Source organism: Dryobates pubescens, chromosome 8 (assembly GCF_014839835.1).
Source record: "Dryobates pubescens isolate bDryPub1 chromosome 8, bDryPub1.pri, whole genome shotgun sequence".
NCBI classification, from domain to species: domain Eukaryota; kingdom Metazoa; phylum Chordata; class Aves; order Piciformes; family Picidae; genus Dryobates; species Dryobates pubescens.
In genome coordinates this window covers 43,007,628-43,021,559 of record NC_071619.1, presented here as the reverse complement: position 1 = coordinate 43,021,559, position 13,932 = coordinate 43,007,628, and the positions used below count along the sequence as shown (strand labels likewise).

The 13,932-nt window shown below is 46.9% G+C and overlaps 1 protein-coding gene across 1 annotated transcript in view; it reads left to right on the top strand.

Moving 5' to 3' along the window:
• RIMKLB (ribosomal modification protein rimK like family member B) overlaps positions 1-13,288 on the top strand; it is a 78,044-nt gene extending 64,756 nt beyond the window's left edge. Inside the window, exons 5-7 of the mRNA XM_054163794.1 lie at positions 2,140-2,226; positions 7,829-8,032; positions 11,678-13,288. Of these exons, the coding sequence (XP_054019769.1) occupies positions 2,140-2,226; positions 7,829-8,032; positions 11,678-12,141 (755 nt within the window). The 3' untranslated portion in view covers positions 12,142-13,288. The remainder of the gene's footprint in view (positions 1-2,139; positions 2,227-7,828; positions 8,033-11,677) is intronic.
• Positions 13,289-13,932: the final 644 nt, after the last annotated feature.

Below are 13,932 nucleotides of genomic sequence, written 5' to 3'. Positions count from 1 at the left end.
GTTCAACTTGTAACAATTATTTGGGGTTTATTCCCCAACAGAATAGTTCATAGTGATGTTTCCTGTGCCTTCCACTGGAGTCAGTGGCTTTTGACAGAGGAATGGAATGGAATGGAATGGAAAGGAATGGAAAGGAATGGAATGGAACGGAATGGAATGGAATAGACTAGAATTAACCAGGTTGGAAAAGACCTTTGAGATCACCAAATCCAACCTATCACCCAACCCCATCTGATCAACTAAACCATGGCACCAAGTGCCTCATCCAGGCTCTTCCTAAACACCTCCAGGGACAGTGACTCCACCACCTCCCTGGGCAGCACATTCCAATGGCCAATCTCTCTTTCTGGGAAGAATTTCTCCTAGCACCCAGCCTAGACCTCCCCTGGTGCAGCTTGAGACTGTGTCCTCTTGTTCTGGTGCTGATCAGAGGAACCATTTACCTGAATTATCCTCATGCTATTTCTGCTTTTAAGTACAATATATTGAAGGATTGCTGATCCCTCTCTCAGCCTTCTTTTCCTTCTTGGGAGATACCAGTGCTTGCTTTCCCTGTGTGGTTGTACCAGGAGACTTTTGCAGTAGGAACTCAACAAACACACAAACTTGAAACAAACCAAACCCATGATTTTTCTCCCAATTGCTATTTCTGTCAATTGCTGTGAAAACCCCTTTGAGGAGAAACATGTCTTTTCTTTATAGACTGGGTTGTTCTAGTTCTTTGAAAAGAAGGAATTTCTAATACTTTGAGGGGGAAGGGGAGGCCATGAACGATGTGAGGTAATTGCAGAACATAAGAGAGCCAGAGAATGCCAGGCTGCAAGGGACCTCAAGGATCATCTGGTCCAACCTTGCTAGGTGATTGTGTAGTTTAAATGAGATGGTCCATCACTCTGCCAAGCTGAATTTTAAAACTGACCAATGCAGGGGAATCCACTGCTTCCCCTGGGAGATGATTCCAATGTCTAACTGTTCTCATGATGAAAAATTTTCTTTGTGAATCCAGTCAGAATCTCCTCAGGAGTAACTCGTGCCCATTACCCCTTGTCTTCTCCTTGTCACTCCTTGTGGAAAGGGAGTCTCCACCCTCTTGGTGGCCATGAAGTTTTAGCATGATCTACGTGAGGTGGTTCAGTGAAACAATACATGCTTGCTGAAGTCTTATGTTAAATGTCTTGTTCACAACTCCCTGCCATTTCTTTTCATGCCTGCCTCTGGAATTCGACAGATGTCATTTTTGGGTTGGGTTGGGTTGGGTTTTGTTGTCCATTTATATCAATCTATTTATTTTTTAGCACAATTGTTGAGTTATTAGTGAGAGGTGGCTTTGCCAAGAAAACCAGGATGTGCTGAATTACATGTTATTCCATGATGTGCATTAAAAGCCACGGTAGGGTAGCAATGGCTGTGACCATGCTGGTAGAGGACTCTCATCCTTTGGCTCCTGACTTTCCGTCCTGCATTTGCTGTAATGTGGTCAGCCTTCTGTGGATTGAACTGAACTCAAATAACCTTAGAAGTATCAACCATAGGCATGTGACTGGTCATTAAAAGCTACTCTCTTAAGGTCCTTACAGATGTTATGGGATGAAAAGGTTGAAGTACTGCTTCAGGAAACAGAGATTTTAAGCGGGAGAATTCAAGTCGTGGCAAGGGGGGAGGTGGAGTGACAAGCCTGGGTGGTTGCTGCTCTCTGGATCTCTTGCCTTTTTATTCCATGTTGCTTTCCTGGTTAGTAGTTTGGATGGAGCTGGTGCTGGTGTTATGTCTGTGCTATTTTTCTGCTAGATACTGGAGAAGGTGGGAGTTGGTAAAGCAAAGGGGACACACTGGAAGAATGTGATGGAATCTGCGGGCATTGCGATTCGGAAGATTGGATTGAGCGCTTTGGGATCTTTCTGTGGTCTTTGTCAACTTGTGTCTCCCATTTCAAAGGAAGTAGGAGTTAGTATCCCACAGCTCACCAACACCTTCAAAGTCTGACCGTGCTCTGTGACCAAGTTGCTCTTCACTGTTAGTTCTTTTTTCCTCTCTGCATTATCTGAGCTACAAGGGTGGGAGAATTGTGTAACGACTGCATCCCGAGTGTAGCCACAGCAGGTTGCTGGCACATAATGTTGTTGGTTTTCTTTTTGCCAGGTGGTCATGAAAATTTTGCCAAAATGATTGATGAGGCGGAAGTGCTGGAGTTCCCCATGGTGGTGAAGAACACGCGGGGTCACCGAGGTGGGTGTGTGTTGGCCACAGCAACCCCAGGCAGAGCTACAGGCTGGGGTCAGAGTGGCTGAGAGCTGCCAAACAGAGAGGGACCTGGGGGTGCTGATTGACAGCTGCCTAAACATGAGCCAGCAGTGTGGCCAGGTGGCCAAGAAGGCCAATGGCATCCTGGCCTGCATTGGGAATAGTGTGGCCAGCAGGAGCAGGGAGGTCATTGTGCCCTGTACTCTGTATTGGTTAGGCCACACCTTGAGTCCTGTGTCCAGTTCTGGGCCCCTCAGTTTAAGAAGGACATTGAGACACTTGAAGGTGTCCAGAGAAGGGCAACAAGGCTGGGGAGAGCCCTGTGAGGAGAGGCTGAGGGAGCTGGGGTTGCTTAGCCTGGAGAAGAGGAGACTCAGGGGTGACCTCATTGCTCTCTACAACTACCTGAAAGGTGGTTGTGGCCAGGAAGGCTGGAGGTGAGGAGAAAGTTCTTCACCGAGCGAGTCATTCGCCATTGGAATGTGCTGCCCAGGGAGGTGGTGGAGTCACCGTCCCTGGAGGTGTTCAGAGGGATTGGACGTGGCACTTGGTGCCATGGTCTAGTCATGAAGTCTGTGGTGACAGGTTGGACTCGATGATCCTCGAGGTCTCTTCCAACCTTAGTGATACTGTGAGGCCTGGGCTGAGGGTGAGCACTGAGCAGCGCTCTTCAAGACATTTTCACATCAAGGGATAGTAATCCAGAAGGTCTCCTATTAGGTGTTGGACTTTGTGGTACATCTAAATTCTTTCACCCCTTGACTTCTGAATGTTGAGTAAGTTGCAATACTGGGAAGCAGTTTTAGTAGAACCTAGAAATAGCAAGGGGAGCAGGGATTCAGAGGCAGGGGCCACTGAGGACTTCTGTGAGGAGTGCTCTGAACTGGAACAGTGGGAAGTTTGGCCTTGGGGGGGACGTATCGTAATATCATAGTATCAGTCAGGGTTGGAAGGGACCACAAGGATCATCTAGTTCCAACCCCCCTGCCATGGGCAGGGTCACCCCACACTAGATCAGGCCTGGCCAGAGCCTCAGCCAGCTTGGCCTTAAACACCTCCAGGGACGGGGCCTCAACCACCTCCCTGGACAACCCATTCCAGGGCTTCACCACTCTCACGGTGAAGAACTTCCTCCTCACCTCCAGCCTGAATTTCCCCACCTCCACCTGGATTTTAGGGATGTTTCTAAATAGGCATAAGAAATGGTATCTTAGTTCATTCAGCCTTAATTTGTCTTTTTTTCTACTTGACTTCATCTAGGGTTAGAATTCAGATTTAAATAAAATCACTTGTATCACTTCTCAGACTGAATCTCTGCTCTTCAGACTAAAACCTCTGACCATGCTGGTGCCACTACAGCAGGGTCAGACAAAGCTGCTCTGAGATCAGCCTCTTGTTTTCTGCCCCATATGACACGACACATGCATTTTGTTTAACGTCAGCTAGTGATCTGCTGGAGGAAAGCAGGCTTAAAACCCGTTTCAGAGGTTATTTGCACAGGCTGTTGCACTACTTCTAATTTATTTTAATAAATACTAGGAGTAAAAAGAGACTGGATTTGAGGTTCAGGCACACAAACCAGCAATTATCTTAAACAAAAGCACTAAAAAAGATGACATGGCTTCTTCCTTCTTATTATGCACCAGCTTCTTCCCACTCTGTGCTGCTCTGATGCATCTCCTCTGCTGGCATGAGCGTTTGTGTAGCCCTGTAGTAAATGGATTCAGGAACTTAAGTTGGATAAATGGTGATGCCTTATTTTTACTTGGAATAATTCCTTACCTTAATTATCATTAATTGCACAGATGCTTGTGTCGATGTAATGGAAGCCTGAGAGCAAAAGATGGGGCACAGGAAGATCAGACCTGCTTCTTGGCAGTGTGTTGACATGGTTGTAAAGTGCTTGTGGAGCTGTGGAGCCAAGTTGGAGTTTGACATTGCAGCAAGATGAATTTGACAACTGTGGAGTATGCCAGACAGCAGATTTGACTTGACACTGTCTCTGTTAAGATCTACTAAATAATTTCAGAAATTGCAGCTATTTCCTTTGTTTTTTACTCCTTTATAGCCAGTATTCATATCAAGCTCTGTTTCCAAGTTTTGCTTCAGAGCACTTTCAATTCCAGACTTTTCAATGCAAATTTATGCACATGGCAAAACCTTTCACATAAAGAGAGCTGGGAAAACTTTTTCACATTAACTGTGGAGCAGACATGTGCAAATTTTGTTTAGAATAGAATAGAATAGAATAGAGTAGAATAGAGTAGAATAGAATAGAATAGAATAACCAGAACAAGAGGACACAGTCTCAGGCTGCACCAGGGGAGGTTCAGGTTGGATGTTAGGAAAAAGTTCTATACAGAGAGAGTGATTGCACATTGGAATGGGCTGCCTGGGGAGGTGGTGGAGTCACCATCATTGGAGGCTTTCAGGAGGAGACTTGATGGGGTGCTTGGTGCCATGGGTTAGTTGTTTAGGTGGTGTTGGATTGGTTGATGGGTTGGACGCGGTGATCTTGAAGGTCTCTTCCAACCTGGTTTATTCTATGTATTCTAAACCAGGTTGAAAGAGACTCTCGAGATCATTGTGTCCAACCTATCATCCAGCAGCACCTAATCAACTAAACCATGGCACCAAGCACCCTATCAAGTCTCCTCTTGAACCCCTCCAGGGATGGTGACTCCACCACCTCCCCGGGCAGCCCATTCCAGTGGGCAATCACTGTGTAGAACTTCCTCCTAACCTCCAGCCTAAACCTCCCCTGGTGCAGCCTGAGACTGTGTCCTCTTGTTCTGGTGCTGCTCGCCTGGGAGAAGAGACCAACCTCTGCCTGTGTACAACCTCCCTTCAGGTAGTTGTGGACAGCAATAAGGTCACGCCTGAGCCTCCTCTTCGGCCCTCCAGCCAGTTCCTAACCTGTTGCAGTGTGCTCCCATCCAGGCCATGGGCTGACAGCTTAGTTAGCAGTTTGCTGTGGGGGACAGAGTCAAAGGCCTTGCTGAAGTCCAGGTAGACTACATCCACAGGCCTCCCCACATCCACCAGGAGGGTCACCTGATCATAGGAGATCAGGCTGGTCAGGTAAAACATGCAAATGTGGTCATAAGTACTGGCTGATGAGCAAGTCCTACTCTTCTGGGCCCATTTTCTGTGTGGCTTGCTGGGGCAGCAAATGTGACAATCTTCTGCCTAAGTGTCATGTTGCTGCATCTCTCTCCCTCTCCCCTCTCCCAAGGCATCATTCTTCTTACCACATTTTAGGCACAGAGTAAGTATGAGGTGCCTGTAGGAGTGCTAAAGTTGGGAATAGAAGAAAGGGCATGAAGGGTTTTGCTTTCTTGTCATGGTTTTTAATGCTCTGTTTGCGATGAGCAATTCCGTGCTCCTGAATCATAGAATCATAGAATTAATAAGGTTGGGAAAGACCTCAGAGATCATCAAGTCCAACCTGTCACCCAAGACCTCATGACTAACTAAACCATGGCTTCAAGTGCCACATTCAATCCTTTTTTGAACACCTCCAGGGATGGTGACTCCACCACCTCCCTGGGCAGCACATTCCAATGACGAATGACTCTCTCAGTGAAGAACTTTCTCCTCACCTCCAGCCTAAACTTCCCCTGGCACAGCTTGAGACTGTGTCCTCTTGTTCTGGTGCTGAGAGAAGAGACCAACCTCTTCCTGGCTACAACCTCCCTTCAGGGAGTTGGAGAGAGCAAGAAGGTCTCCCCTGAGCCTCCTCTTCTCCAGGCTAAACAACCCCAGCTCCCTCAGCCTCTCCTCACAGGGCTGTGCTCCAAACCCCTCCCCAGCTTTGTTGCCCTTCTCTGGACACCTTCAGGTGTCTCAATGTCCTTCCTAAACTGAGGGGCCCAGAACTGGACACAGGACTCAAGGTGCTGAAGCAGTGTTCTGTCTTACGGAGACCTTAAGTCCTAGAGTAGGAGAGGCTGCTCCAGTTAGACTTTGAAGCACTCAGTGGAATTCTTCACATCTTACTTCTCTTAGTTCTGCTGCTGCTGCATTTCTGTTCTTTTAGTTAAAAGTTTACCAATTGATTTTTTTAATTTTTGGTTTTTTATTCTGCAACTTTGTAGCATAATTGAGAGACAATTCTGACACAAAAAAACTGTGCAGCCTTCTTGTAAAACATATGTCCAATGTGGCATGTAAGAAATTCCTGAAGGAAGGGGAAGGGGAGTTGGGAACTGTAGCTAGAGGTGGGAAGGGATGGTGATTTGTGAGGTTACAAAGAAGATGGAAAGTGGCAGAGTCTGTTTCAGGAGTGGCTTTCATCAGGATTAGGAATATTGGGAAAGACCAAAGAAATCTTTGATGTGCTTTAGAAATGAAGAGGGATGAAATTACCACTTTTAGGTTAGAGCACCTCAAGTGCTAGGGATGTTTGCCTGCAGAAGAGCTACCAATTTCTGAAGTGTGGTGGTTTTGTTTGTATGTGTTTTGGTGTTGTAGTTGGGGTTGTTTGTTTGTTTGTTTGTGGTGGGGGATGAATTGTTTTGTTTTGATTTGATTTGATTTGATTTGTTTTGTTTTGTTTGGGGAGGTTGGTTGTTTCCTTGTTTTCCAAAAGTGTAGTCCATTCCCTTCATTTTACATCTTGTGGAATCTTCTGGAAAATTGTCTTGGGTACTGTCTAGTGTTTTGCTCTGAGCATAGTTGTTCCGCTGCAAAGCCTTATTCTGGAGTTGTGAGCTCTGAGTATTGGGAGGAGCAGCTCTCAGCAGCTTCCCAACAGAGAAGCAGTTGGTTCTGCAGTGGCACACTGGTGACTTCAGAGTGCTTAGTTGTGTGGAGTTCTACAGTTCCCTGTAATCTATTCCTGTGTGTCAAAGCTGTTTGTGGGTCCTGTGTGTCAAAGCTGTTGTCTGTGGGTCCAGTCTGCTTGGATCACAGTATCACCAAGGCTGGAAGAGACCTCAAAGATCATAGTCCAACCTGTCACCACAGACCTCATGACTAGACCATGGCACCAAGTGCCACATCCAATCCCCTCTTGAACCCCTCCAGGGATGGTGACTCCACCACCTCCCTGGGCAGCACATTCCAATGGCAAACGACTCTCTCAGTGAAGAACTTTCTCCTCACCTTGAGCCTAAACCTCCCCTGGTGCAGCTTGAGACTGTGTCCTCTTGTTTTGATGCTGGTTGCTAGAGAGAAGAGACCAACCCCTTCCTGGCTACAACCCCCCTTCAGGTAGTTGTAGACAGCAATGAGGTCTCCCTCAAAAGGGTGTTCCCCACTGAATGTCTGCTGCTGCTGCTTTAGTGTTTCTTACTTTTTTTTCTCTCATTAAGGGATTTCACCAAAAGGAGTTGAAATTATAAGACTACCTCCTTTGTCTAAATGTTATTATTCTTTCCTTTCTTTCTTTTCTTTTGTTAACCTCCTTATGTGGCTCCTCAACTCTGTCAATGCTTGACCACTTAGAAGCACTGAAGCAGTGGAACACTGATGTCCACAGGAGAGTTGCAAATGGGCGTGAGCTACGGAGCGGGCAGTGCTGGTCAGCAGTTTCACTGCCACACAGCTCACCTTGTTGTCTTCCCATGTTGTTTCTTCCAAACAGGTAAAGCTGTGTTCCTGGCACGAGACAAGCACCATTTGGCAGACCTGAGCCACTTGATCCGTCACGATGCCCCTTACTTGTTCCAAAAATACGTGAAAGAGTCCCACGGCAAGGACGTGCGCGTCATCGTGGTGGGAGGCCGTGTGGTGGGCACCATGCTGCGCTGCTCCACAGACGGCAGGATGCAGAGTAACTGCTCACTGGGTAGGAGCCATAGTTTTGGTCAGAATTTTCCAGTCCACTTGAAACAATATCAAACCCAGCTGAAATAAGCTGCCAGTTTTGTTCTGTATTACTCGTGCTTACAGGGGAAACATGAGGGTGAGTGAGGATGAAGTGGAATGTGTGTTGAGCAAACAGAAGGAGGGAGAGTCTCTGCTCAAGGTATCAGGTGGATAGGATGGGTAAAAAGCTCCAGGAACACAGACAGCAACAGATGGTAGTAGTGGCAGCATCATCCTGATATAATGTTATCATTTATTTCATCTTGTTAGGAGGAGCAGAAAATGAAGGAAGTGTGAATCATAGAATCACAGAATGGTCCAGGCCAGAAGGGACCTCCAAAGGTCATCCAGTCTGACCTCCCCACAGTCAGCAGGGTCATTCCCAACTAGACCAGGCTGCCCAGGGCCTTGTTGAGCCTCACCTTCAATATCTCCAGGGAAAGGGCCCCAACCACCTCCCTGGGCAACCTGTTCCAGTGTTCCACCACCTCACAGTAAAGAATTTGTTCCTCATATCCAATCTAAATTTGCCTTTCTCTAGTTTGAAGCCATTGCCCCTTGTCCTGTCACCACAGGCCCTTGTAAACAGCCTCTCCATCCTTCCTGTAAGCCCTCTTCAGGTACTGGCAGACTGCTATTGGGTCTCCCCAGAGCCTCCTCTTCTCCAGGCTGAATAGCCCCAGCTCCCTCAGCCTGTCCTCATAGCAAAGCTGCTCCAGCCCCCTGAGCATTTTCGTGGCCCTCCTCTGGACCCTCTCCATCAGGTCCATGTCCTTCCTATACTGAGGGCTCCAGAGCTGCACACAGTACTCCAGGTGAGGTCTCACCAGAGCAAAGTGGTAGAATCACCTCTCTGGATCTGCTGACAGTGCTTCTTTTGATGCAGCCCAGGATGTGATTTGCCTTCTGGGCTGCAAGCTCACACTGCCATGAAAACGAGACTGAGGCAGGCAGAGCAGCCGGTTGGCAAGAGGGCAGGGTCTTAAGGGAGGAGACTTAATGGCAATAAACATTTGGATTGCATTGTACAGCTGCTCTGCTGCCTTAAGTCTCAGGCTCCTTCCTGCAGCATTTTCCGCCACAGGCTGTCTGGCAGGAGGAGGAAGGTTGCTGCATTGATTTTTGGCATACTGAGACGTAGCACTGGATGTAGAACCATGAGGGCTTCTGAGGGTAGAGGAAGGAACAAGGATTGAGGTTGCCTTACTGTATCTGAGTAGGGAGGGGATAAAATGTTTTCATGTGTAGCAGGGTTTTGTTTAGCCAGAATTCTCAAAGTGCCAGGGGGATTTTAGTTACTATGTGGTGCTGAGGAAATAGAGCCTGGGAGATGTTTCCATGAAATGCTTTCATTTGTTACTGATAGAATAGAATAGAATAGAGTAGAGTAGAATAGAGTAGAATAGAGTAGAATAGAATAGAATAGAATAGAATAGAATAGAATAGAATAGAATAGAATAGAATAGAATAGAATAGAATAGAATAGAATAGGAATGGAATGGAATAGAATAGGAATGGAATGGAATGGAATGGAATGGAATGGAATGGAATGGAATGTGAGCTTTTCAGCTGAACTGGTATGATAGCTGAAGTTTGATGATGAACTGTGAACTGGACCAGCAGAGGGTCCCTAATTCTTGCTTTAGAGGTGGTAACCTGTGATAGCAAGCTGAGAGGGATGTGAGCAGATGTGTTAATCCTTGTACCCCTCAGTTTTATCTGACAGAGCTGTAGTCTTATCACAGAATAGTGGGGGTTGAAAGGAACCTCAAGAGATCATCTAGTCCAACCTCAGCCCTGCTACAGCAGGATTACCTGGAGTAAATCATGCAGGAACATGTCCAGGGAGATTTGGAATGCCTACAGAGAAGGAGACTCAACCTCTCTGGGCAGCCTGGTGGAGTGCTCCAGAACCCTCACCAGCAGAAAGGTTTTCCTTATGTTCAGGTGGAACCCCCTGTGTTATAGTTTATGGCTGTTGCCCTATGTCCTGCCACTGGACACCTCTGAAAAGAGCCTGGCCCCTTGCTCTTGACCTCCACTGTTTAGATATGGGTAAGATTGGTAAGATTGGTACGATCCCTTCTCAGTGCTCTTTTCCAGGATAAAGAGTCACAGGTCTCTCAGTCTCTTCCCATCACAGAGACACTTCAGCCTCCTAATTATCTTTGTGGCCCTTCATTGGACTCTGTCCAGTAGTTTCCTCTGTTGAACTGGGGAGCCCAGAACTCGGCATAGGACTACAGATTGTGTAGGAACACTTGGTTTAATCAAGCGGAATTATTTTGTGAGATAATTCACAAATATATATGGAAGGCCTTAGAAGGAGCAAGGGTGGTTTGCTAGGTCACCTATTTGATATTACAGGATCATTGAAATGTGGGATATCTGCCATGACTAAAGCAGTCAGCATTTAACAGTTCTTTAAATAAGTCATAATCTTGACCTGCCTCTAGCAGGTCACAAGTGCTTCTGAAATCCTGCTGTGGCTTTAGAATCATGGAATCATAGAATCAATAAGGTTGGAAAAGTCCTCAGAGATCATTAAGTCCAACCTGTCACCCAACACCTCATGACTAACTAAACCATGGCTCCAAGTGCCATGTCCACGTTTAAGAAGGACATCGAGACACTTGAACGTGTCCAGAGAAGGGCAACAAAGCTGGGGAGAGGCCTTGAGCACAGCCCTGTGAGGAGAGGCTGAGGGAGCTGGGGTTGTTTAGCCTGGAGAAGAGGAGGCTCAGGGGAGACCTTCTTGCTCTCTCCAACTCCCTGAAGGGAGGTTGTAGCCAGGAGGGAGTTGGTCTCTTCTGCCAGGCAAGCAGCACCAGAACGAGAGGACAGAGTCTCAAGCTGTGCCAGGGGAAATTCAGGCTGGAGGTGAGGAGAAAGTTCTTCACTGAGAGAGTCGTTCATCATTGGCATGTGCTGCCGAGGGAGGTGGTGGAGTCACCATCCCTGGAGGTGTTCAAGAGGGGATTGGATGTGGCACTTGGTGCCATGGTCTAGTCATGAGGTCTGTGGTGACAGGTTGGACTTGATGATCTTTTAGGTCTCTTCCAACCTTGGTGATACTCTGATACTGTCCAATCCTTTTCTGAACACCTCCAGGGATGGTGACTCCACCACCTCCCTGGGCAGCACATTCCAATGGCTAATTCCTCTTTCTGGGAAGAACTTTCTCCTCACCTCCAGCCTGAACCTAACCTGGCACAGCTTGAGACTGTGTCCTCTTGTTCTGGTTCTGGGTGCCTAGGAGAAGAGACCAACCCCCAGATGGCTACAACCTTCCTTCAGGTACTTGTAGAGAGCAAGAAGGTCTCCCCTGAGCCTCCTCTTCTCCAGGCTAAGCAACCCCAGCTCCCTCAGCCTCTCCTCACAGGGCTGTGCTCCAGACCCCTCCCCAGCCTTGTTGCCTTTGGACACATTCAATTGTCTCTATATGCTTCTTAAAATGAGGGCCCAAGTGCACTGGTGTTCACCGTGGAAAGGAGGTTGCTTTCTGAGTCATCAGCATGATGCTTGCAGGCTTCCTTTGGAGCTGCCCAACCAAGAGGCTGCAGGCAGTCGAGTGTCACCTGTCACTAGACCACAGACAGCAAGCTGGGTTTTCCCCTCCTCGCAGGCGGCGTAGGGATGATGTGCTCCCTGAGCGAACAAGGCAAGCAGCTGGCGGTGCAGGTGTCCAACATCCTGGGGATGGACGTGTGTGGCATCGACCTGCTGATGAAGGACGACGGCTCCTTCTACGTCTGCGAGGCCAACGCAAATGTAGGTTTCATTGCCTTTGACAAGGCTTGCAATCTAGATGTAGCTGGTATCATAGCGGACTATGCCGCTTCCCTCCTGGCCCCCGGGCGCTTGACGCGGCGCATGTCCTTGCTCTCTGTGGTGTCCACGGCAAGCGAAACTAGCGAGCCAGAGCTGGGCCCTCCAGCTAGTGCCGCTGTCGACAATATGAGTGCTAGCTCCAGCTCTGTCGACAGCGACCCTGAGACCACCGAGAGAGAGTTGCTCACCAAGCTCCCGGGGGCTCTATTCAACATGAACCAGCTGTTAGCCAATGAGATCAAACTCCTCGTGGAGTGATGCCACCTGTAAATAGATGACCACCAGAACTCTCTCTTGTAAATTTTGGTTTTCTTTTTCCTTTTTTTTAAACCAACTTGCAATGCTGTTTATCAGAGAAGCTCAGAGGGGTGAGGGAAAGAGGAAGAGGGGGTCAATCAAGAGAGCAAAAGGCACGCTTGCTGTGATTGCTTCCCCTGCTGCTTTGCGGTGTCTGTTCCTCAGCATCAGATGCCTAACGAAGATGCTCAGTCCACAACCTAAGTGGGAGTTTTATTTGGGTACTGGTTTGGTCCCCAGGCATACTGCAGTTTCATGTGTGTTCACAGGCAAGCATTGAAGCATGATTCACATCAGAAGACTTTCAGAAAGCTCTCTGGCAGCTCTCTGGAAACTTCTGTGTATTACTGGACCTGTTGAGTCCATTCTACCTCTGTAAGGCTTATTCCTATCAATTGCTGAGTGCCTCAATTTCTCCACGTGAGCTGAAGGTGTTAAATACCAGATACCTGAACACCTGCTGTTCCTGCTCCTGTAGATGGGAGCTGGAAGTTCATCATCCTTTCGAAGTCATCACTCTTTGACCTTGCAGGATATGGCCTTTCAAATGATGTCAATTGACTAATGTGAGCTTTCTGTGCAGATCTGTCATTTGTGCCAACTGGCTATCAATTGGCAACTTGGTGTCAATATTTCTTCATAAAGCTTCTGAAGGAGACTTCTAGTGCTTGTGTGTTTTCCCATTTCAATTCCCGATGTTGGATTGGAATGTGCAAGCAAATTGGTCATATTCTATTTGTGGCAGAAGTGTGGCACATCACAATTTTAACTCTTTATTTTTGTGTGTGTGCATGATTAGAGGAGATAAACAGCACTGTAATGTTGGGTGTATGAAATAATGTTTAATGCAATGTGAAAGCAAATACACTAGTTTAAAGAATACGTACATCAGACTTGTATTTGTTAGTGTTTTAGTCTTTCTGAGAGAGATCTGCAATGTTAATGTTCCTTTTTCTTTAATACATGCTAGTCCAACATTCCCTTCTCTATGCCTGCATCTTTAACAGTGGCCAAAGTGACAAACACTTGAGTTAAAGCCTGTCTGTCGGTGGGGTAGGGATTGGTTTGGTTCTTTCTTTTCATTTTAATTTATGACTTCTTTTTTTTTTTTTTGGTGGTGGTCATGGGGTGGTTTTCTTTTTTGCTGGTTGGTTGGTTTGGGGTTGGTTTTGTGGGGGTTTTGGGGTTGGGTTTTTTGATCCTTTTTTGTTCCCCCATCTTTTGTGGGGAGGGGGGGGAAAAAACACGGTACGGTGTGGAGGAGGGAAAAGTTGGTTAAAAGTCACCAGACATCAAGAAGTACTTTAGAATAAAGCTGCAGTTCTGACAGTGCTCACCAGGCTTACTTTTTCCCCCCCACTGAAATAAAAGCTGATGTTGGCAGAAATCCAAAGAGTGCAACTGGGGAGAAATATTCAATTCTTAGCTTTGGGAAACAGGCAGCAGATTTCAAAAAAGGAAAAAATTCAAACCAAACAACCACACAAAAAGAAAAAGAAAAGGAAAAAAAAGAGAGCTGAGCCAGAAGGAAAAGATGAGTTTAAAATAAAACAACTGAGGTCCACAAACCATTAGCAAATCGGTCCTGGACCTTTATGTATGTGTGGTGTGAGTGCACACACTTGTGTGTGTTTGTGTGTGCTCATTTGCTTTCCTTTATTTCTTTTTGGGGTTTTTTTGGCTGTTTAGCTTAGGGTTTATTTTATTCCAGGCTGCCCAATTTTCCTTAGTCCTTCTGGCTGTGCATTTTCT